The following is a 27,710-nucleotide window of genomic DNA, read 5'->3' as shown; positions in this document are numbered from 1 at the left end:
GACGATGATCCATCTCGCAGCATTTGTTTAACGAGGAATCGGTCACGAGTGGCTCGTGTAATGCCGTTATAATTTATCAAGCGTAACGGCGTAGGGATTAATCCACACGCCATTAAATCGCCACCTGGCGATTTTCATACCACCGCGAAACATTAACGGGTTCCGTTTATAGACGGTCACCGCACGGCGGCAGTCGGCGTCGATCGCGTTATGCACGAGACGGAATAAAAGCGTGACGTCAAATACTGTGCACCCGTATTACGTCACGTAACAGGGTTTGAAGGGCGGTCGGTTCGCGCCCGCCCGACCGCGCTGCGCCGCGCGGTATCGGCCATCGTCGTCATCGTCGTCATCGTCGTCATCGTCGTCGCCGCGTGCACGTGAAAGATTTTTTTTTCGTTATACCCTGGAGGCGGCTGGTGCGAGCCGACTTCTCCCCTCGAGATTACTTCGACGCAGTGATTAAGCTCGCGCGAGAGAGTAAAAGGGAGGGATTTTTAGACCTGAAATCCGTGCGCGGTGGTCGCGCGAAGCTCGGCGCGTGATAGTATTAAATTTAGTTTTATACGTTTTATTCCACGGCGGATTTAGAACTCTTCCCCGAGCAAGGGCACTCTTTTCTTTCCCCTCTTCCGTCATTCGGAGAAAACGAGGCAGGTTTGGCAGACCGTAATGGCCATAATAATAATTTTAATCATAATTGGGAACTTTCTAATTAACGTTCTACGTCGTTATTACGTCGCATAATGTTTTTTTGATGCCTTTGCCTATTAATAGATAGAGGAAGAAGCTTTATAAGCGTCTACCACTGGCGCTAATCGACACGTTGCGCGGCTCTCTCTCTTAAAATAAAATCCGGTAGTAGACGATCGCATCTAGCGGTAAATGAGGTATGTAACTTTGCGTCTGAGAAAATAATCGGGCGAGGATTTATTTACTCTGTCAGCAGTATTCTCATCACACCGCCGTTGATTACTCTCTTCTCTCTCTCTCTCTCTCTCTCTCTCTCTCTCTCTCTCTATCGCGATTTTTCTTTCTTTAGGCATTTCTTTAATCTTGTCTTCTCTTTGTGATAAATGTCACGTCATCTTTATGTTTGCGAATCAACATCTGTTATGCTTTACATTCTCTATGTTTGTAGATCAACACCTGTTACGCTTTATATTCTTAGAGAGCTTGCCCTAGAATATTAATAAACGCTCAGTCAGTTAGTTGGCCTCTCTTTCTCAGAGGCCAAGCTCGTCAGTCCCAAAGTTCTTTCGTTGGCATGCTGCTAATGTACTGGTGACGCGTTCGATGCAACGCTAACCCATTGGGAATAGTCTCACCCCATCTTGCGGCAGCTCGGCACCTGGCCACCTTTGAAGCTCAAAAGCCACGCTTGTAGTAACACTATCGATCGAAAAGGTTTTACTGCTAAGGGCGCACTCACAGGCACTTTCGTTTATCGGCTGTCGCGCCACTGTTCTTCGCCCGGTGAATCCCATTTGAGAATCGCCAACGTTGAAATTTCCGGCAGGCTGAGCTTCGAAGGATATCGGAAGCGGTAAGGATGGGAAACGGAGAGAGAAAAAGAGAGAGAGAGAGAGAGAAAGAGAGAATGGAGACAGATGAGAGCGAAACGATGTGATTTATTCGAATGCAACGGAAATGCCTGACCTTCTCTCTTCCGTTTCACTCGTTATTGAATCCTCTTTGCGGTGTTACGGCGTAATTGACTCTCGCTCCATAAACTCTTACCCTCATGTGAATTAACTTAAATTTAACCCGCTGTTCGAGCAGCGCGGTTCGTTACGGTAGCTTCAAAAGCAGCGGATCTGTTCCGAGCGAATGGTACGATCTGATTGATTACGTTGCCTACGTTTTGCGCATTTTCTCGCCGCGCGCCGAACAAATCTTGCTTTCTTTCCAGTCTGCAAATCCCGTCGCCTGTTTCAAGCGACCGTGTCGGTCTCGACCGAGCGACCCAAAAATATATTGCATGTGCAAGTGCGCTGAATAAATATTGCGTAAATTAAATTGTGCCGCGCAATACGCAATCTTGCTCTCGCAAGCGGCGAATCTTGTCGCATTGTGCATTAATATTCGCTGCACAGTTGGAAAATTGATATTAAATTTACACACATCTCGCGTCTCAAATGGTCCATTCCTGTGTTAATTTAACGCAAGATGAACATGTTGGAAAGTAACATACATATTATGTGAAAAATTAACACAAGAAATGCAACACTTGAACAAAGTTTGGAAACGAAATGTGGAAACATATTTCTTCGATAAAATTAACATTTATATGTAATATGTTAACACGTACATTTTATTCATTTATCATAGACTTTGTGTTTTAAAACTACATTATTTTTACACTATTTGTTTATTTGCTCATAAATTGTGTTACAGAAATGTTCAATTTAATCCAAAAGTTTTAAGTAACATAATCACATTACGTTAAATTAACACTTAGTTATGTTAAATGTTTAACACAACAATTTTAAGGAGAACCGGTTTCAATATAAATACAAAATATTTTCTACTGTATAAAGTATCTCTAAAATATATCTAACATCGAAGGAGAGACCCTTCGCATTAAATATCATGTATTTCAATATTCTTCTTAAAAGCAAAATAATATTTGTTCGGAAGTACTTATGAAAATGTGTTACAAATCTTGAAAGAGATCCCTTAATTTAATGAAACCTTTCGCCGCTTCCTTTTTGAGAAAAAGAGAAGCTCCTCGAAACTACGTCAAGAATAATCTGCGAACATTTTCGCACAAGCGGCACGAAGGCATAGGCAATAAGATGCTCTTTTTGTTGCCCTCGCAGAGAACGCGCGGAAAAATCCAAGATTAACGTTCGCATTCACAAGATTAATGTTCGTTATTCAATGGGAGAAGTTATTTTCTCTCGTTTGTATATGTTTCGTCTCTACGAGCGAACTAGGTACTCTCGCTGTGTCGCCGTATAATATTAACGTCGCGCGAACAATGGGACTGGAGAACAGCTCGCTTTATTCCGATATATTGGTCGACGAGTGTCGTTCCATTTGCCGACTTCAGTCGGCGGCGAGTGAGAATTCTTGAGAAGGCTGCGTGTAGAATAGGCAAGAGTTCAAATTCGCTCGAAAAGCGAGATTCTTCTCCAAAGGCGATGACTTTGAAGCGACGCTGACGTCGACCCGTCTCGTCGACGCTCGTCGACGCTCGTCGATTCCGCATGGCTCGGAAATCGAATTAACCGTGGCATTTTGATCAAAGCGATCTTTCCTCGAACTCCATCTCACGATTTTACATATGTACTTTTCTGTCTCTGTTATCTCTCTCTCTCTTTCTCTCCCGAAGGGAAGACCCGTTCCATTGAAATAAATTCAACGTCGGTTTGACGGTGAACCGACTGACGAACCACCTCTCGAGAACGCAGAATGGAGCCGCCACCACCTCTGTTTTACATCGCCTCGGAAATTGCACGTAAAGTGGTTCCGCGGAGCGAATATTGAGTATTCTCGAACCGATAATTTGTGCCGTGGGTCACGTAACTGCGCCACGTTCAGTTGCCGACGAGTCTGCCGTTGAAACTTTTATCGCGCAGGCGGGCCATTAATTGTTGCAAATTTTCGATTCCTCTCACTGTCGAGGTCGCGGCGACAAAAAAAAGAGAGTTATGCGCCCAACATCTGGTCGGACACACCTTCTAATACATATACACGATACCGCTAATGAAACTGTCGTCTGTTGTAAAGCGAGAGAAGGACCGTCGTAGAAGCTTCTATCTCGTTCCATTAAGGAACTACTCTCCGGCTAATCCGATTTTGTCCTAATCCACGTTTGATCTCTCTAATATCTTCTTATGGGAATGCATCCAGATACCTTTGAGAGTGCCCTTCCAGAGTATCAGTTTTCATCGTGGATGACCCTTATCGTGCGAGTATAAGTAGAAACGGAGGGTCGAGCGGGAGCCGAGTAGAGGATTTTCATATGTGCGTGATCAGAAATGATACGAGCGTCCGACGTTCGTAGCATTATGTAGTTGAACGGCGCATAAATTTAAAGGACGTCCGAAAGTCGAGCTGACATTTGAAAAATCGTAATTTAATTTAGCAAGTCAAAGATAAGTGTCTCTCGAACATATCGGGTGCGCTGCAATTACGTGAAATGTGAATAATAATTTAGTCTCGCGTTTTTAGGGATTTTTTGCGCATTGAGATGCAAAATGCATAGTCGATTTATTGGAGAGACGTCCGAGCGCAGGTTAGAAGGGGGCGAGATACGCGTTATTGATGATTGAACCTTAGTGATCGTCCTCCCTCTGTTCGGTACATTTAAAATTTAATTCTAGATTCCATCTTCTGGGATAGGTTGGATCATTGTTCAGCGGCGATCCGTGTTCAATACACATTCGCAAACGCACGAATCAATATACACAGCGCGCCGAAAGGTATTACGTTAGTGATTGGATCCGCCAACGTGTGGAACTATCGACCGAACCCACATGTTGCTTTTATATCAGGAAATAGACTTTGAATAGACCGGGCAAAGGTCAATTATCAATTCGCAGACATTCTGTGTCCAATTAATTGCTATCATTATCATCTATTTCACTATATTAATGTTATTGAAATTTTAACCTGATAAAATGAATAAATTTGAAATTAATTTATGTTTCCTATTTATGATACGCAAATAATTATTTACGAAATCGCAATCGCTTTACAAAATAAGTATATAAAAATTGTACGAATTTTTTATTATAGAAATGCTGTTGCTATCGTAACGCAATTAATTAATTATTCTGCCTAATCTAATGACTTTTACTTTAACAAACTAATAGATAGCTAATTATAGTAATCGTTACTAATTGCCAATTGCCAATTTATTTTATTGCCTTGCGGGGACGAATTCACAGAACAGGTTGTAACATAAGTAACATGCATAAACATACTTGCATTATGTTCAATGAACAAGAGTATACAGCTGAAAAATCTGTAAGTATCGATTCACATAGTAATCGATTTTATTTGGAATAATATGTTATAAATATTTGCGATAACTATTCGATATCAATCGCCACGTATTCGCTTAAATAATTTTTACGAGATATACGTTCGGTCGAAATTTTATCCGCGCGCCATAAAAAGGCGACCCCGATGTCGTCTGACAAATGTTATGTAAATCTCCTATCACAGCGCCATTACGATAAACGATTTAATTAACTTCCATTAATAACGTCGATATCGCTTCTCGTCAATTTCCCATGAAACGTCCGCGTCGCGACGCTAACGCGAACAAGAAGTGTTATTCTTATTATCAACGCGCTCGGCAGCGGGAGCGATTAAAATAATTATCGTTAATAACAACGTTATCCATTATTTCGGCGGAAATTTGCGCGGAGGAACAATCGAGGCCGGGACTATCGATCAGGTGATTTAACCGTGTCCCCCCCATAATCTCCCATGAATATTAATTCGGATTACAATACGACGGCGTTCACCAATGTACCGTGGGACAATGGGTGACAGCGAGGGTGCGAGAGATCCGTGGGACGTTGCGTTGGCCGGGTTCGGATTCGATTGACGATTCGAGGGCGAGCGTGACGCCTAATTCCTACAGACGCAGATGCCGTCGCGGCAGCGACCGCCCCGGCGACGCTGCGCCAGGCATTTGGCCGCGCAAGCACTGTGATTGATGGTCAGCCACTTGGACTGCCAGGACAGAAGGTCGCAGGTCACACGCCGGTTCCGAATCGGCGGCAGGTCCGACGGCACCTCGTCGTACACTGGATCCTCGATGGTAGCTGCAATGCAATTCCTCCGCTGTACTTTCCGGTAATGGTAGAGAGAGGCAGTGGGTATCGTGTTTTATGTACATTTCACAAATATCCGGTATCTCGAGAGTTTGCGTAACAGGACGTTGGACTAATGCAGAGGAGGTTTCATCAAGCAAGATGCGTGTATACTTTTTTTTTGTGAGGGCGAAGTCAACTCTTCTCCGTGCATCACTCTTGATATTTAAAGCGAGAAAAATAAAAGAGTTCTTGAAGAAATTCAAGAAGACTGATTACTTCTCTTTTTCTTCCTGTTTTCAAATATTTAAAGTTTTATATTGGAAATTTATACGATTCTCGCGAATTAAACTTCAAACCTTTTACGTGACTCTAATTATGAAAATAATTTTGATATTTAAATTAATATTTAAGAAATGTGTAGTAAGATCTTTGGAAGCAGGTTATTTAGCACGTAACTGAATACGACGAAGATTATTTCTAATTCAGCATTCGGAAATGATACGGTAACTCGTAATAATGGAATGACTCGTCAGTAGAAAAGGTCGTGTTGTACTCGGTGTGAAAGGATATCGACAGCATATTATCAGAGTATGTTAAAAGGGTATATATGCCACTCAATCAGAGAGAGAGAGAGAGAGAAAGGAGAGGAGAGGAGAGAGGATATGTGTTACAACTATTATGCAGCGCGAGACAAAAGGCAGCGTATTTTGGCCATTTATTACTCTATTGCAAAGTATCGTCGTATTGCACCTCGACGACGCGAAAACGAAGTTACGTAATATTCAACGAGCCGGACGTTCATTATAAATATTTTAATTATCAATAAAAAATGTCTTAACAAGATTCGAACTTGATACCTCGATGAATAAATCTCTGACAAAGTGAAAATTATATTCGAGATTAATTACAGCTTATTAAGATCGCTTTATCATCGCGGATTTGCTTCGTGACTTCGTTTTCATTTTACCATTGACGAGAATTTATTCGCGATCTGTCTCGGTGAAATCATATTTTCTATTTTAATTTCTGACTCTGAGAGTGCGGACCGTCACACTGGCACTTAATTTCGCATCTATTTAATTTGTTCTATTTAAGCAAAAAGGATTTTATTTTATGACCACTGTTGAAAAATTACGTCTCTATGTACATTTAGGGTGCGACTATTGAGATCCTTGGAAAGCCCGTTACCCATAGACTCTGTCCATTTTTCTTAGTTTGATGCAGTTTTATTGAATATGGGGACGGTGAAGTCAATTATTTATCGATCGCCAAACCGATTACTTTATATTATTAAAGATGATTAATAGTTTGTAATTGAAACTATTGGCATCTTTAGTAATCTAAGTAATCGGTTTGGCAATTGTTTATATTGTATGTAAATATATTTACTTAATCCCGAGTAAAAATTTTTATGTGTAGTATATAAATATATATTATTATATACAATTTACATATGATTATATTTTATCATGTATTTTGTCGTGTATAATCTGATATAAAGTAATATATTTACACATGTGGACAAATATTACTTTATATCAGATTATGCACGACTAAATACGTGATAAGCTATATGTATATGGTTTCATGATATCCATATGTGTAAACATATGGATGAATATTACTTGATATCAGATTATGCACGACAAAATACATGATAGCATACAATCAAGTATTTAAATACATGATGTCATATTTAATGTTATATGATTATATATAATAGAATGTTTCAGATATAAAATCATATATATTCAAATATGATTTTATGTATAAGTACATATCATTTCAAATTTAATTATATAAAGTCATTAATATTATGTGATCTAACGTAGAACTATATATGATTAATCATATATTTCACGATTTCATACAAGTAAACCAGTCAAACATAATTTTATATATAAGTAGATACATAAAGATTTAAAAAGATATCGCGAGCACAATCACGCGAGTAATTGTCTTTTATTAGCGCTTAATTTACCTAACTTTTTTATTTCGAGAAATCAGGGGAAATAAAGCGCAATAAAGCGCAGAAGCAATAAAGCGCAAAGTAGATGCAACGTAAACACAAGGCTCCATCCACGGAAAAGATTTCTGGATCCAATGCTGTTACACTTTTATGTATCATAAAATAGAATTAATGTACACTGTTAAATTAGAGTCGAATTCCACCCAATTTAAATTTTTATTTTTAATCATTTTTATAGGTCGCCGTTGCTTCTGCTTAATACGTTGGAAATTAAAATTAAAACAATGAAGTTAAACAAGTTAACTGTAAAAATGTTAAATTTGGCTCAAAAATTCATTATCTACTAAGTACCACGTTAATGTGGACACTACTACTTTGAAACTAAGCAATTTAACCACAGAAACGAGTTAATTAAATGAGGTTGTTCTTTTAACTACATATTTTCCGTTGAAATAATAACTTTCGACACACACACACACACATAGAAGTTAAAAGTAACAAAATGTTATTTAACTCAAGGAATTTATTTAAATTTGATTCTTTAATATTCAACAATGTATTAATTAATTTACGAATAATTGCGCAATAATTATCGCTCTGACTTCTATTAGTCCGTTTACATCTTTAATGTTAAAATTTTCAAATATATGCTTACTCAGTTCGTAAGTAGGTCCGTCGTAGACAGCCGGTAGCACGTTGGCCGAAGTGTAAGCCAGCACGGCGAAGACGGTGAGAATAGCGAGCAGCTTCATGACCGCGGGACGTACATACAATTTCCTTGTGTGCATTCGAATTCGTCTCGAGCAACGTTGTCCTTAAGGACATCGCGACGTCGCTTTATATATCTCCTCGCTGCCGGCGAGAACATCCTTTTTCCCGAGTCCACTTCCGTCTAGGTCCGTCCCCGCCTTTCCTCCTCGGTGTCCCGCCACCGGAATCTCCGCGGCTTCGCGCTCGCTATTTCTACATTTGCTGACCAGATCCGTCACTGACCTACGTATCCGAATATTAATTTCCGGTATTATCGCCGTTACCGGGACGACTGGGAGAGCGAGAGAGAGAGAGAGAGAGAGAGAGAGAGAAAGAGAGAGAACGAGTGACGAAACGGGTCGATCGATCGCTGCATTTCTGTCGTTGAACGGAAGCGCGGAACGTGACTATAGCGCTCGCGAGAAATAAGTGAATTAAAAAAGAAATCGACAGGTATTCATTCCGTGCTATTCAATTTCTGAACTTGAACGGAAGCAGGCTACCGTGAAGCTTCTCGGAAATTCCTTTATTCGTACTTTCGACACGCGCCGACATATTACATAAAAGAGAAAATCTATAATGGAATACCGAATATTGTACGAAAGGCAAATCTATCTCTCTCGGCGTGCATTTCAATTATGAATAAGGGATCCGTTTTAAATTTTCGATTATGCCGACCAAATTAGATCTTTTGCGGATAACAGGCCGCAGCGCGCAGATATTAAATAATTAAAATTTCCGCATTACGGCCACAAAAGCGCTGAAATTTATCGGAATGAAATTCAAAAGTCAATCGGAATAAACAACTCTCTCTCCCCCTCCTCCTCCCCCCCCTCCATTGTACCTGGTTCCTGTCGTTTTAATCGACGCGGCTAATAAACGCGGCCTACGTGTTTTGCATACCCGAAACGTCAGCAATTTGTTTGTGAGGGAGACGTCACGGTGCCGGTTAAACTGTGAATAAACAATTGATGATGGAAAGGTAATGCTGCAGCGGTCGCAGGTTGATCGCAAATTTCATTAGCGTGAGCTATAGCCGCTGACCCAGATACCGAACAAAAATATGACTCCTGCGAACACTAAATATTTGCTTAACTGCGCAAATGTAACGTTTAATGCGTTACTGTTATTCCGGACATATTTTTTTTTCCTTTCCGCCGCATTCGCGGGCGTTGCATCCCAGGTAAATATATTTATGGGGATTTAACACCGAAACTACTCCCATTACACGGGCGTGATGCACGAAGTCACACGAGGGGGAGAAGGGGAGCATAGTACGTTCCGGATATATCAAATCGAAATGCTCGCACGTGCTCGGAATTATATGACCCAAATAAGATTATATATCACATACGTGCAATGCTTTTTCCCCGCGCCGGTACGCTTGTCTTCGTGGTAAATAAAAAGTTCTGCTGGGAATCTCTCGAATCTCAGTAACGCATACATTTGAGAAATCTCGTTATTTGTTCGGAATCTTAAGCAGCATGTGCGCTGTGTGTTATTACAGATGGGACTGAATAATGATTATCAGCGAAACGAAGGAAATGTTTGCGATAAAGGATAAGATATCCCAGTGTTTCGTACTCGCAGTTTCTATCTTTCGATAAAACTTGAGAATTGATAAATGTTAGTTTTTCCTCGATTGAGCAACAACAAACATACGTGAGAGAAAGACAAATGTTTGTGATGTTTACAAAATTAATAATTTATTTAATATCTTCAGTAGAACGTTTCAACTGTTCTTAGTCATCCTTAGCCTTATATTAAAATTCACTCTCCACGAGTGAATTTTACATATTGGCAAAGGAAAATGAAAGTTAAAAACATTAATTTATTGGTAGCTTGATAATTAGAAATTTTTATGTACGTTTTTCCTCGTTTTTGACCCAGAAAACAGTCTTATTGGAAAATTTAATTTTGGATTTTTCTTCACCATGGGAGGCTACAAATAAATGCAGCTTTATTAATTTTTATTTTTTAAACACGTTATATTTATATGTAACATTGTATGTGGCTTGTTATTTATAACTATTTCAAACTATTTTCATATTTTTTTTCAAGCAATAATATTTATCAAGTTATGAAATAATAAGGCTGAGAATGATTAAGTATAGTCAAAACGTTCCACCAGAGTAATTAAATAAATAATTAATTTTGTAACATGAAAAACATTTATATGTGCTCGTTATTGAACTCTCTCGCTTGTGTTTGTTTGTTATTAAAGGGAATTATCACGATATCGTAATTAAAAAGTTCAGATTTTTGAGCGAAAAGGTAAATAAAAAAAAAAAGTTGGATTTATCATGGACCTATTTAAAAGCTTAGAAAATATTTTCAAGGGCAGAGATGAGGCGACAGTCGTACTGTCCGAGCTCAAGCGGAAACGGCGTCGGCGAGCCGCTGATTGTCGTCGAGGAAAGCACGCTGGGCGAGGAAGAAGCGGATCGCTGCCGCGCGGAATCGCCGCCGCGATGCGTCGACCCAGACTCGCCGTCCTTGAATCCCTATCTGCTGTCGCCGTGGAGGGACGCCAGGAAGCACTCCTTGCCGACGCCGCAGTGCACATCCGGGATAACCGCATCCCAGGTACGGGAAATCCTTCGCGGTCGGCGCTATCGATATACCCGCTTTATGATGCAGCATGCGCACGAGAAATTCGAAATAGACTGTTCTCTGAACGCAAAAGTAATCGCGGTATCGAGCTTGCAGAATAAAAAAGATTATATATATATATATATATATATATATATATATATATATATGTTGAAATTAAAAAATAACATGTTACGTTAAGAGAAAATTTTTAATGAATAAAAACGTTTTGATTTCTTTCAACTTTTATTTTAATTTAATGTTTCATTTTCCCAATGACGTCAGCATGTTAATGATTTTTTAAAAACTGCGGTGGAAGTCGATTTTTAAATAAATTCAGCTCTCGCGCGAGAATTTCCCGATGAAGCCGTCCGGTCAGTTTAATTTCTCTTTCTCGTGCGATAAGATAAAGCGTGCTGGATGATGGTGTCGGTTAGTTGGTCTCCTCATCTTAAATTGCACGCGGTGATTAGGTGCGACGGCTGAGCGAGCGCGGCGGAGAAGGTTCCGGTCCATCAGCGAGGGAGGCTGCTTTCCTGGCGACGCTCTCGCAGACACCGGCACCGCAGTCCGGTGGCCGACGGCATTCCGTCGTCACGATCTCCAGGGTGCCAACCACCCTGTTCGGGCGCAATCGTCGCGAGTCCATCGCCGCGTTTCCTATGGGAGGCGCAACCAGGATATTACAGAGCCGACGGGACTCGTCCACCGGGTTGACCGGTCCGCCCAGCAACAGCGGGAGCACGCACAATTTGCAGCTCGACATTATGGATGACATCGCCGAGATCAAGGCCAGAAAGGTAGATTGTGTAATTCCGCATTAGACGACATTTTTAGAAGCAGTAATAGAGTTCATTGTAGTAATCCTTGCATGAATAATATAAAGATAGGATGAATAACAAACCATAATGATGAGATTATTACAGTTCTCTCTCTCTCTCTCTCTTTCTGCTGGTTTAATCAAAAGATAAGAATCGGGCCTCATGATAACTACTTGTAATCTCATGATAACCACTTAGGCTTATTAGGCTGTTCGCTATTGATTTTTATCATGGCTACCCATCTGTATTCCTTTGCCCTCGAAATTAAATATGTAAAAGCCGCGCGGTCCCTCACAGGAGTCGCAATTCTAAAACAATTTTAGCAACATAATACGTTTAAAATTCAAGAGATTTCATATTTTATAAAGATGATAACAAGATCGGCTTTAGAATAAAAACGAAAAGTAGAATCGTCTAATTATATACCCAGCCGACACAATTTGCAACTGCTATTTGGGAATAATACTTTATATAATATTTCGTGATATTTATATCATACATGTAATTACTTGTATCTATTGCTTCCTTTTATGTAATATAAATATGCAAACGCCTACATATTATTTATGTAAGTATGCAATGCTTCAGTACATAGAATTTGAACGTCAGAACTCTGTACACGTCATGCAAAGAAGTAATTAATTAAAAAAGTAATTAATAAAAAGTACCATCATCGTTACTTTTGAAAGAGAATAAAATTATAATATAGCATTGCTGCAATTTTCGCGTTATTTGAAATGTGATACTGAAACTTATAGCTATTGTATCATAATTATAGTGAACACATGACTGTGTCGACTGGGTAGTTTTTCAATCGAAAAATTTCTTAAAGAGAATGACTCGAGTCCAAAAAGTGAAAAAATTGTTAGAGTTTGCATCTAACTCTCGCTTGAAGAGAAAATAGTGCACTCCATTAGCAATTGATAGACAATTTTATATTAATTCTATATATAGACAGCTCTCTGTCGTTTCGTTTAAGCGGGGAGCTCTCTAATCGTGCTCGTACACGCGTCCCAGGTCCGTTTAAAGATGTACAAGACACCGTCTCGCGAGCGCGTATGCGAGATTCAACCCCTGGAGGGCAACGGCTCCGCGACGCAGAAATACATACAGCATCAGAAGCGCCGGTTCTCCGAGTTCTCGGCGTCGGTCGCGGCGTCGACGTCGGCCCTGCGTAGACGCGCGTCCGAGATGACGAGGCCGCTCTCCGAGATCGAGATACCCGGCACGAGTGCGATGGCGGCTGGTATCACGTGCTCCAACACGGACCTGATATCTATCCTGAGCTCCCTGACGTCATCCGCTACCGAGATAAACACGTGCGGCACGTCGGACGCGTCGAGCGCGAGGGACGAGCAGAAATCGAGTTGGTCCTCCAAAACGGCGGAGCAGAGGCGCAGCCGGCTCAAGAGCTCTCGGTCCAACAGCTTCGACGTCTCTATCCTGCACAGCACCAAGAGCAAGACGCCAACCAGCAGCGGCAAGAGCACCATCGGCACGTTCATAGCGCCGAGCAGCTGGTTCGCCAAGAGGCATCAGCCGATCTCGAAGAAGAGCCGATACGATGAGGAAAGCGCGACGACGTTCAAGCTCGACAAGTCGAGGGTGGTCAAGACTGTCAAGGACACGCTCTCGAAGAACGTGAATTCAAAGCACAAGGTAATCTGGGACGACAGCAGCGGTACCAAGGTGGACGCTCAGGTAAATGAACGTTATAACGCACGCTCCGTTCAGATGGAGGGGTTCAGACTAAACAAGCGAACGTATTAAGGAGCGAACACTTACGCCGGTACTGTTCTCTCACAATGGTACTCGTTGAAAAAGCAAGTTGTTTATTCGTGTTTATTTGCGTTCGCTTGCTTGCTCTGCGTCCGTCTTTGTACAAAATAGAAGGTGGAGTTTTTGATAAAAATATCGAATCTAACTATAGAAAAACCGATGGAATATAAATGAAAAATAAATCAACATTGTTTTTTTTCGTCGTCAAAAATGCGTCAACGAGCATTGAAAAAGAAAAGTCTAAGAAACGTTTAGACTTATCACGATGAACTTTAGACAAAGTTTTGCGTCAGACGTTTAGCATATATTTTCGTTTGCGCATCCAAGGTAATAATGTCACGTCGTAAAAAAGAGACTAAGGTCGCGTAAAGGTAAAATTTTTCGCTTGATTCGGTATTGATAGGTGCTCGGTAATGCCATCGAGAAGATCCTCACTTCGGGCCACCGAGGAAGCGACGCGGAGGCGTCGGGCAGCTCATCCGGAAAGCCATCCGTGTCGCCGAACAAGTCGCGCACCAGCAAGGTCGCCAGTTGGTTCACGAGCGGGAACAAGGAGCAGGAGCAACCGGACTGCGACTCGATCTGTTCCACCCTCAAGGACCTCTTCGTCAAGTAGTGCATCACCGCCGGACCGTCTCCCGCGTCGATTCGTATGTTTCGTTTGTAAACAAGATCTACTGAATTGACAGGACGAGTTATTTGCTGCACTGCCGCTGTTTATTTATTTTATTTCTTTTTCGCCGAATGAGTTCCACATCCGAGCTAACTCCGGCGCAAATCCGAAGAGATCTGCTGGAATAGTTCTCTTGTTTATCCTCTTGAATTGAGTAAGGTTCGAGACTGCGAGAGAGATCGGGAAGCGAGAGAGAAACGCAGAGAGAAAAAGATCAAAGCGCTGCGGAAGATTACAGGTTTGATCGAAGACTGTTGCTATTTTTCTCCTGTCTCTCTTACGCATTTCTTCACACGATGAAATAATTCAAGACAATCTCGCGTGCATCTATCTTTCACAGAGCACGCTCGAATATCCGATGTTCCTTCTCATCCTCGAAGGAGATTTTGAATATTTATTTTATCATATCCTGGAGATTGGTAATGAATCCGTCAAAAATATTATTGAATTTGTGAGGCTTCCCCGTCGACACGAAATTTCGTTTATGACCTTACACGATATTTTGCTTATGTAGTAAAGACAGCCATCAACACGTTCGGTTCATTTGGTAACATTTAATGAATATTAAATTCGTGATTTCATTTATATCGCAAAAAATTGATATCTCGTTGAATACGGCAATTTATGAAGAGCCGAAGGTCTTTGCCAATACATTTGCGCAAAGATAAGAGCAAGCGTAAAATGTAGTCCGTAAACGTTGAGTACGATATTTACGGGACTATTTTCGCTCTCTTATCCTTCGTTTATTTCGATTATCCTATACATCTTCCGCGGTCGATTGCACTCATGATCGCCGCGAGATGATAGATAACGCGATCTGTCCTTGTCCACCCTGAACGAAAACACAATTACGCACAGATAATATATATACATATATATACACACGCGACATATTATTTCAATAGTGCAGACATCGAGAAGAAATCGATTATAAAACTATTTTCATAAGAAACAATTATTTTTAGTAATGTGTCATTTTTAAGTTGTCGTCGAGCGGACGATGTTACGTTGGCGCGAAGGAATCCTAGGAATAAAATTATGACATAAGAGAGCATTCTGCACTGCGTATTTCTCGTATATTAACGCAGGATAATCATAAACGTTAATCTAATCCTTTGCTGGCCAAAGGAGATTCGCACGTTATAACTCTAGTAGATAATATATTCTGAAGGGAGGCGCACACACACACACACACACGCACACACACACACACACACACACACACACACACACACACACACACACACACACACACACACACACACACACACACACACACACAAAGGAAGTGGCGGCTGGACCGGTTAACTGCGCGAGGAGGGTAATTTTATCTGTCGTCCTTCTTCCTGTTTCAACGGTCGGACTTGTATCCGTTTTCGGTCGACGTTTCCTCGACCACCATTTCGACCGCACGAACCACGCCATACTGATAGAAGTATACAGATATGTGTGGTCGTAGAGATATGTGTGTAAAAATCGTCGTGTACATTTAATAAACGATGTACAGCAACATTATACACGGGATATATGCGCGTACGTTACGTGCGTGTATGCACATTACGTTTCAAGCAGAAAACATATTCACGTGGCAACCTCTCGGGGATTATATGTTTCAAAGGAACATGCGATCGCGAGTAAGATGGGAATTAATTAAACATCTGACGGAGCCACAAACGAAAACTGATGAATGAGACTGTGGTCCTGAAAATGCATTTTTCATGTCTATTTCATTCCTCGATCGTGCTTGCGCTTGATAATATTCTGTTCCTAAATTTTACATGGTAAAATAGAGAGAATATGTTATATTATTTTTCTATATATTTATGCTCTTTCCATGTAGCTACACATTTTCATTCTCAAAGGGAATTCTCCAAATTATTTCTTTCTGGAGTTTTATATTATCCGACACAATAGTTAAATGCTAAATATAATTTTATCATAGAGTTATGATTATCTCTTATGATTATGTATAATTAACGTTATTGATTTCGCTTAGCGGTGTGATTAGAATGTGATTATATAGAATGACAATAGATAATACAGTTCGTAATCTTCATGCTGCTTTATTAAAAATTTGAAACAGTCTCTTCGATTCATATTAAATTAATAGCTTCAGAATGTAATATGAGTGTGAACTTTATGTGTTGTCGTTTTAGATAACTACAATCGTAAAAATTTATTTGAAAATTTACGATAAAAAGTACGTTTAAACGAAACGGTGTGACTTATAGATTACGCATTATTTCGATACATACACGTCTCTTGATATATCAATGTTATAAGAAATGTTCCAAAGATAATAATCGTTGTTATTGAGAATTTTGAAATCTATACGGAACTGATTGCGTAATGTGATTACCTTGATCTGTATGAACATCAGAACTTATTTATGGGAAAAAAAAACATACGATGTGAGTAGAGAGTAAAAATACTTAAATGTTCTTCGATTGATAATCAGAGTCTATATAAATCCGCGTAAGTCTATAGTTTTTCTTTACATCATAAAAATTATATTGGACGAGTAGAAGCAGCGTTAAACAAATCTAAAACAAAGACGGAAGTACAAATACTAAACGAACGATTAAAAGACCAAAAGCGTGTTATTTTGTCTCACTGGATTGAGTAATAATTCGAATAAGTAATTTCTGACGCAAATAGCAAGTCGTCTTTCTCCGAATACCATAAATCCCAACCCTTAATCTTCTCAACGATTCTAAAATCAAATATTAATCAAATTGAGAAGAATGAAGAAAATTACTTGTTATTTGCGTTAGAAGAGTCATATATATTTAACACTGTCAATCCCCACGAATGATTTTTTACTTAGATAGTGAATATATTAGGTTATTTACGAAATAAAGAGGACCTTCTATTTTCGATATTTCTGGTATAATAAAAGATAATATCACGATACTTTGAAGTGTTATTCAATAGTCTCCGTTGTTATCGATAATACGGTCTTAGACCGGTATTCATAATCGATTCTTATATTTAAGATCGTCTTAAGTATCACTTTAAGATGCCATCAACCAATCAGCGAGTTGTATTAGCATCTTAAGACGTTGCTTAAGACAATCTTGAAATAAGAATCGACTATGAATACCGGCCCTAGATTGTTGGTAGTTTACTAACACCATTAAGAGTTCCATTTTCATTCAAGAGAGAATTAAAAGATACTATTGTATTTTGTAAATGACCTAATATTTTCACTTAAATTTAATAATGGTAGCAATATGAAAATAATTTATGAAATTAGTTGACAAATTATCCCAGTTATAAATTTTTATGGGCGTTGTGTTCAAAAATTGTGGAGGGATAAAATCTGTTTGCATATCGTTTAGATTAGCGCACATCCCGTTTGTATGTTACTTAGATTATCGAAAAGTGTCCTAAGATTGTAAATAGTACTGGTGCTGTATGTTCTATCAATGTTCTCGCAGCAAATTGATAAAACATGAATATGAACAAAGTAAAATATACGTTGATCGTAAATGTTGCAAAAGGTGTGTGTTATTCGTGTATTAATTTTCCAACCTGAATACAATCTGTAACAGAAGATAAGGAAAAATTATAGGTGTGATTTTTTTATCTTCAGGAAAATAATTATTTTGAAAGTAAAAAAATTATATATGAATAGATCGAGATGGTTTAATACAAAATTACAGTGGTACAAATAACATACAACAGATTTTTCTTTCTGAAAACAATTTTATTTTTAAGAAATCGAAACTGTTCAGACTGTTGCAACTACATTTTTCAACTTGGTGTTGTATTACAGTAAAATGGTATCGCTTTCAGGCATTACCTGCATTACGACAGGCAAATAGGATGTTTCTTTTTCGGCAGAGAGAAAAGGTATATATTTATAAAAAACATACAATGAGGATTCTCTAATTGTGATATACATACATGTACAATACGCATGATAAATTAAAGAATATATAACGTTCAAGAGAAATGCATCAGTTAACACACTGGAATCAATACATCAATTATTGATTTTAAACTCTGAAATACCTATCCTAATATTGAAGAATATTCGTACTTTGAACACTCACTAAAGTATAGGATGGTACTGAAAAATTTGAGCTCATTGCATTTGTGTCTTTCCGTTATATTTCCGTTACTTAGCGATACTAAGCGAGTGTATTTGTGGAAGAATATGGATTTCACACAAAAATCCAAAACAGATTTATTATAAAAACATGTGTCGATTGTGGAACGAAGCAAAGGAGATTACAAAATTAGGAAATCCTTCTTCGTAAAAAAAACTCACACTGCAAACAATTTTTTATCCTCTGGTGAAAAAGAGCAACTCGAAAATAGATAGAAAATAGATAGAAAACAGATAGAAAATATTACAATGCAGGCAACTTCATTTGTTTCTACAAAATTGGATAAGTTTGAGTTTCCGTGCTCAATAACAAATTATGAGCGTTTATAAGAGAACCTTGGTCATTAGGAATGGACGAAGTAGGGCAATAAAGACAGCAAATAGGTATGCAACAGCTAAATAAAAATGCAGTCATTACAGTATCTAGTGGATCTACAACTCTCCGGAATCCGCTATTATGATCTTTTTGGATGTCTTGCCGCTTTGAGAACCCATGGCCTCCAACTGAAAACAATACATAAATAATACATATTAGTTAGGTTGCAGATATTGACAAAAAGTAATTTGTTTATCAAGCAAAAAACCTTGGATAAATTATTGATTCTACCACTTTATATAGAAACAATTTAAAATGAAAATAACTGTCATATTTGTGGGATATCATGTGACTCTATGTGAGAGTGATAGATATGCAAGTGATAAATCGCGAGGTTCATACATCCCATATATACAAATTTTTTAATTTGTAATTTTCAGCGATTCGCAGATTTCTTTAGATTTAGATGGAGAATCATACCTTTCTAACAACATCCATCCCTTCGATGACTTTTCCGAACACGACGTGCTTTCCATCGAGCCAGCTGGTCTTGGCACTGGTGATAAAGAACTGGCTGCCATTGGTGTTGGGGCCGGCGTTCGCCATAGATAATATGCCAGGTTCGGTGTGAGTCAACTTGAAGTTTTCGTCCTCGAACCTAGTGCCGTAGATGGACTTGCCACCGGTGCCATTGTGGTTGGTGAAGTCACCACCTTGACACATGAAGTTCGGAATCACCCTGTGGAAACTGCTACCCTTATAGCCGAAACCCTTTTCTCCGGTACAAAGCGCGCGGAAATTCTCCGCCGTCTTGGGAACGACATCCTTCCTCAACTAGAAAAATTATGTAAAAATGTGGTCAAAGTTTCTACATCATTATTGTGTTATTAAAGTTAGTGTTCTTTCATTGTCATAGAGCATGTCAACAAACAAGATAACACAACACTTACAAAAGAACACTAACTTTAGACAATTTTGCGTTTGAAAACAAACCGTCGTCCTTGAACAAGCTTATTTTGTCCGAAAATCAATATATTGATTTTTCCGCGGCCACCTGTTCTTAAGCCCAGCCGGCATTGCCAAAATGGGTATAACAATATACTTTACATATATTCTATATATACATTTATGTTAATAATAAAATATTTTACGCGCCAAGCATTTAAATACGCGATTTATACTCGTCAAGCAACAAGAAAAAAATTTATTTTTAGATTTCATAAAGTCGTATCACAAAGAAATTTTAATGATTAAAGGAAAACGAGTGATACAGGATAAATATACGCTAATGCTCCAGCTCGCGCCATCTGTGTTTAAAATTCTAAACTCGTGTGTTAAAAAAACCGATGCTCTTGCATTATGTAAAAATATAAAATTGCAATCGTGTGCGAAAATCTATGTTTAGCCTAGTACAAAGTCGCTAATTATATAACACAAATTAATACACTCGATACCTTTATTCAGCGGAAGTTCTCTTTACGGTGAAAAAAATCCACCTGTTTTGATGAAAAAAATAATAAAAACTTCGTGTCTCGCACAAATATGCATCTGTCAATTGATCGTAAATCTCAGAAAAAGCTGAAAAGAGCGCCTTATCTTATCGGTCGTATTGCTAAAATGTAATAACCTTCCGCAGGAGAGCGAACGACTTTTTTCTACATCCTTATCTCAACAACGGAGTAATTACAGCGTCCGCCAACCTTCCGTGAATCTAAAATAGCTTTCGCAATCCGATACCGAGGTTAGCACGGACGCGTGGAGGAGTGGGAACACGTTTTTTCGGGCACGCACGCGGTTGCTCGGCCGGCCGCGTGTCGTCCATGGAAAATTTTACAATGGCCAAAACGTGTGCATGCTCGCGCAACCGTGACACATTGCCAACGACGACGGTCGCGCTCGTCGTGACTCCGCACGATCGCGTCCTTGTAACGACAATCGCCGATCATCCGTTTGTCGTTTAGCCCGTCGAGATCACTCGAGTCACCCGCCCGCACGTTGGCGACGACAGCGGCGGTAGCGGCGGCGACGGCGACGACGATGACAACAACGACGACGACGACAACGAGGGAGTGCACGATCGTCACGCGTGAGTCGAGAACCCGGTCGAAATCACCGCGAACCGGCCCGGTGGAAAAATCAAGATGGCCAGGCATGCCGGGATCACAAGGAGCGCGGTCAAAGCAGGAACGTCGGTTGGCTTTACATCGCGATTGCACGTTAATTTCAGCTCACCTCCATCACGATGCGGCCCACGGGCTTGTCGTCCGCGGTCATGTCGAAGAAAACGCGTGGCAGTGCCATGTTCTTAGCTGCTGCGGCGAAACTTCGTAGGAGCGTGTCGAGGGACGGTCGTCTCGGCCGGGCGGTGGCTCCGAAATGGCTCGGCTGCCTGAAGGTCGAATCAATTGACAGCCGGCAAATCGATCTCAACGCCATTCCTGAAAACCCGCCGGAAATCGATTCCACGCCGAGCGATCTGCGCGATTCAGCCTACGACGCAGGTTTTGGCGGTTTTACGGTCTTTTCGCCGGTTATTCCGCCAAAATATTATGTAATAAAAGGAACGTTTTCGGTTAGAATTTGGCTGGCGTCGAATGAAACAGCGGTGTCGTGACGCCGGCCAATCGAATGCCGTGCCACACGGCCGACCACGACAACCAATCGGATATCTCGACGTGGATTTTTACCGTCGGCGCGTTACCATCAGTAAAACGTCAAAATTTCTAGCTGTTAAATGAACAGCTCTTTTTAATCGCAATCTCATGTTCACGTAATTAATGATCTTGACAATTAATGCTGTAAATTTCAAGATTATTTCTACATAAATTATTTACGTGTAATTTACATTATATTTACACAAATCATTTTCATGTAGACAATGTGAGCGACGTAAATTACTATAAATTAGATAACAACACAGAAATATAAGACAGAAAAAAGTAATTAAGTTACAAAGTTGTTAATATATCTGACTTTAGTATTAAAAAATAAAAATATATATTAAAAATTAAAAAAATAAAATATTATATAATTTTCAATATTTCAGATAATAGACTTCTGCAAATCTTTTATAATAATATACATATGTATAACAATTACAGTTTGCATACATGATACGTAAAACATAGTTTACACAATTTACATTGTAATATGAATTGTTTATAATTTACAGGCGAACGCCGAATCATTAAAAATTTTCAATTACAAGTAGATTTTGAATCAAATTTTGTGCAGTCACGCTTTTTTATCTACGTGTCGATTGCGTAATGCGTGCGATCCCCGCTAGAATGCGCCAGTTGGCTGTTTTATAAAAACTTGTATGAAATTGGCTAGATGGCTCTGCCAAGCTTATCTTTTTCATCAATATAAAAAAAGCTCATATGAAATAGCTGAAATAGTGTAAAAGTAAAAAACATAAAATATTATTTTTCCTATATAATTGACTAATTCGCATTTGTAACCACTTGAATTTATTGCTAACGAACTCGCGAATCCCATAATTGATGATTAATGTCAATTTTTTCTAAAGTTACTTTTTTTCAGTTCATGTCTTCGTGTCTGATTTCAAATTACTCCTCAATGAATTTTTTTTTAGTTGTCGCAACGTGATGAAATATTTAGATTCTTCGGATGCTTGCTTTTGCATATTTAAATTATTATACCGTTCTCGATTTGTGTGTGCTCTGTTCAAAAAAAGGATGTCGAAAGTGACCGAACGAGATCCCAGCAGGAGACTGCTAATTATTGACACAAGCCGGCGACCGGCGAGGGAAAGGGGGAAGGAGACTGTTTGTAAATACACGAGAATCTGATCTCGACGTCTGGCACTACGATTTTGCGTATACTGTCGTATTTCAGCTCCATTGTGTTATGGAAACACATTGACGAAACTTAGCAATTGACAAGAGACAATTGAAGATTACTCAGCTAACACGCATGCTTAAAAAATATCTAAAAGAGATCTCAATATTTTATTGTTTGTGTATGTCTAAATAACGTCTTTAAGATATCCTTTAGATGTCTTTTAGGCATGCGTTGCTATCTGAGTAATGATTCAATCAAATTCCGACTGACGTTTCAGATAGCAAGCTGACGTTATTTGACGATACTTTGACGTCAAAATGATAACAAATAACTTCAGCTTGCTACTTGAGAGCCATATCTATTAATTTAATGTATATTAATTTTAATCTCTGTCTCTGTCTCTTTCTCCCTCGGTTTAACTTATTCCTATATACTCGTTTCCAATTTTTAGAGCTCGAAAAAGCTAAAAGAGCAAGGATGAGAAGTCGTTACTTTGCCGTTACTTTACCTTTTACTTTACCGTTACTTTTATTTTTTTATAATGACTATTTGATGACAAATTTTATAACGGTAATTTGATAAGGCGAGACTTGGCAAAGAGTCATTTTTGACAAGCAACTCGTTATTATACGCATTACTCACTGAAAAAATGTTAGGTGGTTCGTTACGTAATGTTACAGTAAAGTTACAAGCTAATATTTTTCAATGAGTAACGCATAATGATGAGTTGATTGTTAAAAGGGACTATTCCAACCCTGGCCTTACCATTACTATTATGGAAAATTATAATGTCATTATCAAATTATAAAAAAAGTAACGGTAACGAGTAACGGCGTTATTTATTATAACTCGTTACTTCTCATCTCTGGTAGAGTAAGTTGAGATTAAAGTTGATATACTTCGACAAAAACGGACGTAACTCGCGAGCGACGATTTAAGTTAAAATCAAATTGCTCACATCAGTGTTATACTTCCAGTTTGTAATATTTCCTAAACCAATTTGTCCAACTATTAATTATTCTGTCTACGTTAATGAAATGTTGGTGTTGTTTGACAAAGTCGATCGTCCAGTTAAATTACGTGCAGGAAAATTTCATTATCGTGTTTGTTAAGAAAAACCATTTTTTTTAAGTAGCGGTTATCTTTACGAAGAATATTTTCTTGATAATAATCTTGAAATACACTCATCATATTTATTTTACAAAATTCTGTACATACACACACACACACGGAAAGAAACATAATACTATGAATTATTTAAATTATAAATAAATATTACTTTTATTTCAAATATTTTATAAGTTTATGTATTTTTAACTCTATCATAAGCAACTCGTTCATCAAATTTATTTAAAATTACTTTAAAGCCTAATTTAATACTTCAATCATTAATTTAAAACAAAAACTTGATTTGATTAATATTCTGATTTTTTTCGATAAAATTTTTTATTTTTTGAAAGAGTATAAAAATTCTTTTTTGTCGAGTCTATGATAATGCGTCTTTTTAAAATTTGTTATGAATGTATTAAGACAATTATCAAGAACATATTCTTTGTTAAAGATAATCATCACTTGCTGAAAGAAAAGAAGTAAATTAAATCGACACCCGTATAACTATGATCGCAATGTCAGCCGACAATGCTATAATAATTTCTTAATTTAAAAGTGTAATTAATCGCTTTTCTTAGCAGTAAAATTTATATTTTTTTCGTATGCAGCTGATTCAAAGTCGTCGCAACTTTTATGATTGTTGCACGAGAAATGACTCGCGCAGCCAAATCGGTCAGTCTGATTACCGACGCCAGCTTAAACTAGATAATAATTTCATCATTAACTTATTAATCCTGTCAACCGTTACGAGTGCTTCCATCGTGAGCGTTTCGATTATCCCCCTATCTGTCGTTTTACTTCTGCAGCACGTCCGTCGCTGACACGGTGCCCGAGCACGAGCGTGAGAGTCGAGAATCGGGGACGAAGGCGTTTGAAATAGGGAAAAGTAACGGGGCGAGTAACGGGTTGGACGTTTAATGCATTCTGCCGCGACCGCTTCGAAACCATTTTATTTAGATAGGTCGTCTACGCGACGAATGGGAAAATGATTCGATAATTATACTGAATCAAACGTCGAACGTAGCCGCGATCAAAGATGAACGCGTTCAGTTTGTATTCTCCAATTTAAAATCTTTTCGACCGTGACGAATACTCGTAATCTCTCGTGCTACAAAAAAATATTTATTATTTACAATCGAGAGTGAGACATCCTGCCGAGCCATCGTCTGTTTCGCTGAGTAAGACGTGTAATTATTCAACTCACGAACGTCACGTGTCTCGTAATTTTTTACTGCATGAAATGATTCAGAAATATTTCTGAAATGTTTCATTACAGGTATCGAAATATTTCAGAACTTTTCTATGAAATATTTCTTGAAATGTTTTGGAAATCTTTCAGAAATATCTCGAGTAATTTTTCATAAAATATTTCAGAGAACATTATTCAAATATTTATAAAAATTTTTTTAATGTTTCAAAATATCTTTGTAATGCAATTTACCTTTTCAAAAATGCAGAGATGTTTCTAAAAAAATCTCTAAAACATTTGTAAATCATTTGATGAAACATTTCATAATTAATAAAAGAAAATTCGTGAAACATTTGTGATATATTGTAGAGATATATTAAAGAATATTTTGTGAAAGATTGTCCATAGATTTAAAAAAAAATATATTTGAAATGTATTTGAAATATTTTTCAATACTGAAAGATTCAAAACAATCTATTAGAAATATTTCTTATAATATTTGTACAATATATTTCTAGAATGTTTTGTGAAATATTTTAATGTATAATATTTTTAAACGTTTTTAAATATATATTTACGAAATTTTCTGAAATGTTTCATTAAAACTTTTCAGAAAATGATTCACAACAAATATTTCATGCTGCGCGAGCTTTCGCGAGGATGAGTGTTCTTGCGCGCACGTTTATGCCATAAAAATTCGCGAGCGAGTAAAAAGAAGTACGCCTCGTCGAAGGACACGATTACGGCGACCGCGATTATGCGGTTTTTTTCTTTGCGAAAAGTTTGCCGCCTCCGATAATACCGCGCCACACGCAAAAGCGTCGTAGAATTTCGTCACGCTGAAGACGACGTAAAATGCGTATTGTTTCCAGGCCGTTTATCAATTCGCATGACGCGGATCGAGTTTTCTTGGAAAACGGATCGGAAAGAAAACTGCGACGTTTTCTAGGATCACGGACGTGAATTCGACGAAAAGAGCGGTTTCTTGCTATAAATGGTTTTTCCTCTATCTCGAATAGTTTATTTCCAACCGGAAGATGTCAAATGCAAGCCGTTATGCGATTGCGGTAACAAAGTAACATAATCGTGAGAACCACCGAGAATGTAATACTTATAAAATGAAATGGTTAATTGTCGCACGGAGGAAATGCTCTCCACGATCCACATGGTTTAAATCGAGGTGTCGCGCTCTAAAATTAGATCCTAGAATCCAGATGTTTGTGACCAAGAGAGTGGTCCTCGAAGAGGCCTCAATAATTTGAGAATACGCGTTCCAGTTCCAATGCAAAGCGATGCTAAAAGAAAAGAACATGTTTACTTTTTTGTGATAACAAAGATTTCAATTTCAAAACTACATGCTTGAAATGAGTCATAAAATGTTTGTAGGTGTATAGATGTAATTTTATTATTTAGTTATATGAATCGCTGGCTGCCGTGACAGTGGTCGACCTGAATGCAGAGAGAATTAAATTAAAATCAAATTAAAATTTAATTTATTATTTAATTATTATTAAATTTATTAGTCTAAAGGCTTATCGTCTCCTACTTCAATTCAATTTATTACGTACTTAAAGATTTTAATTCAATTTCCTTTACTTTTAAAATCCTTTAATTAAATTTATTGCGCACTTATGAAATTACATTAATATGCAAAATGTATAAATGGTAAGGCCGTAGCAAGACCGTCAAGGCTGTGTCAGACCGTAGGATGAAAATTGCAGTGACTAGAATTTGCCAGTCAGATAATTTTAATTTTAATCCATTTCGTTTTAATTAATCTCTAATTTCAAAATGTATAGCTTAATACGTACTTTTTAAAAATATGTTAGAAAATATAAAAGGAGATTACTCACATTGTGCGTATTGGAGGTTGAAGATTGCGACTTGTGATGATTAGAATTTGATCGATCAAATAATTTCAATCCATTTCGTTCTCATTAGTCAAATTCTCCAATTTCCAATGCGTGGCTTGATATAGACTTTTTATAAAACCTATTACAGAAAATATACAGAAAGATTAAATATTAGTATCAAATTAAACTAATATATTTTTTTCAACAATTATTGCTTGATATATAAAAAGTTGTATTCTTGCTTATATATGAAGTAATGATAATCTTGAGTATACGAGTATATAATTTAATCTTCTTTAAAAAATTTGATAACCTTAAATTTTAGTAAAATACTTTTATTTTGATATTATAATATAGCCCTCTAAAGAGAGAGAGGTCAATATGATTATTTTGGTAATAATAATACATATTAAAAAAAAATTCTCATTCTTGGTTTCAAGACATTATTTTCTATTCAATACTTTGTCCTTTCAATTCATGAAAATTATTATTAAATAATAAGAATACGCTTTTTCGATAAAACTATACAAAATCTCTTTATGTAAATTACAAAGCTGTTTAAAGCTACTTAATTTCTTTTTAATATTTAACATTTAGAAAATTATTTAGGATATTCTCGAAACATTTTAGTGAGATAAACCAAAATTTAGTTAAATAATAATGAAATAAATTACTAATACCAAAAACAGTTACATTTAACAAAATATTTGATAATTAGTTGTATGAAAATAATTGTTTGGTTACGGCTACAAATTGTTTGGTTGATCAAAACAGTTACATATTTAATAATTACAACTATAAAATTTATTTGATCACTATTTAACTGAACTTTAATTGATCTCGGCAAATATATTTTTCTCAGTGCAGAATGTTCTCTTTTTTCCGTGCAATGTATACAAAAAGATATTGTTTCATCCCCGTATTCCCCCGTATTCCCCCGTATTCCCCCGAATAGGTTGTTGA

General features: G+C 37.9%; 3 protein-coding genes and 1 long non-coding RNA gene across 11 annotated transcripts in view; 1 reads left to right on the top strand and 3 right to left on the bottom strand.

The window, feature by feature from the left end:
- The window catches only part of LOC105198933, a 46,254-nt gene extending 28,391 nt beyond the window's left edge, over positions 1 to 17,863 (top strand). For 6 of the 8 annotated variants that reach the window (XM_039457967.1, XM_039457969.1, XM_039457966.1 and 3 more), the window contains 4 exons: positions 10,836 to 11,082; positions 11,562 to 11,888; positions 12,927 to 13,610; positions 14,092 to 17,863. In XM_039457967.1, coding sequence (XP_039313901.1) covers positions 10,843 to 11,082; positions 11,562 to 11,888; positions 12,927 to 13,610; positions 14,092 to 14,304 — 1,464 coding nt within the window. In that variant the 5' untranslated portion in view covers positions 10,836 to 10,842 and the 3' untranslated portion in view covers positions 14,305 to 17,863. The remainder of the gene's footprint in view (positions 1 to 10,835; positions 11,083 to 11,561; positions 11,889 to 12,926; positions 13,611 to 14,091) is intronic. The other 2 variants (XM_039457970.1, XM_011165803.3) reach the window with 2 other exon arrangements.
- On the bottom strand, positions 4,713 to 8,582 carry LOC105198932 (defensin-2). Its single transcript, XM_011165794.2, has 2 exons — positions 8,402 to 8,582; positions 4,713 to 5,786 (listed from the first exon to the last, which is right to left on the bottom strand). The coding sequence occupies exons 1-2, from the start codon at positions 8,532 to 8,534 to the stop codon at positions 5,590 to 5,592; spliced, it is 330 nt and encodes a 109-aa protein (XP_011164096.1). The 5' UTR covers positions 8,535 to 8,582; the 3' UTR covers positions 4,713 to 5,589.
- Positions 17,864 to 18,059: 196 nt separating the features above from the next.
- On the bottom strand, positions 18,060 to 21,406 carry LOC105198937 (peptidyl-prolyl cis-trans isomerase). Its single transcript, XM_011165809.3, has 3 exons — positions 21,024 to 21,406; positions 19,272 to 19,625; positions 18,060 to 18,979 (listed from the first exon to the last, which is right to left on the bottom strand). The coding sequence occupies exons 1-3, from the start codon at positions 21,225 to 21,227 to the stop codon at positions 18,908 to 18,910; spliced, it is 630 nt and encodes a 209-aa protein (XP_011164111.1). The 5' UTR covers positions 21,228 to 21,406; the 3' UTR covers positions 18,060 to 18,907.
- A 3,944-nt stretch (positions 21,407 to 25,350) lies between these two features.
- LOC113004672 overlaps positions 25,351 to 27,710 on the bottom strand; it is a 46,756-nt gene continuing 44,396 nt past the window's right edge. The window contains exons 3-4 of the long non-coding RNA XR_005576406.1: positions 26,748 to 26,886; positions 25,351 to 26,189 (exon numbers count right to left, since the gene is read on the bottom strand). This is a non-coding gene — a long non-coding RNA (uncharacterized LOC113004672). The remainder of the gene's footprint in view (positions 26,190 to 26,747; positions 26,887 to 27,710) is intronic.

This window comes from Solenopsis invicta, chromosome 15 (assembly GCF_016802725.1).
Source record: "Solenopsis invicta isolate M01_SB chromosome 15, UNIL_Sinv_3.0, whole genome shotgun sequence".
Classification (NCBI taxonomy): Eukaryota; Metazoa; Arthropoda; class Insecta; order Hymenoptera; family Formicidae; genus Solenopsis; species Solenopsis invicta.
The sequence above is the reverse complement of the archived record's forward strand: the minus strand, read 5'-3'. Positions and strand labels throughout refer to the sequence as shown.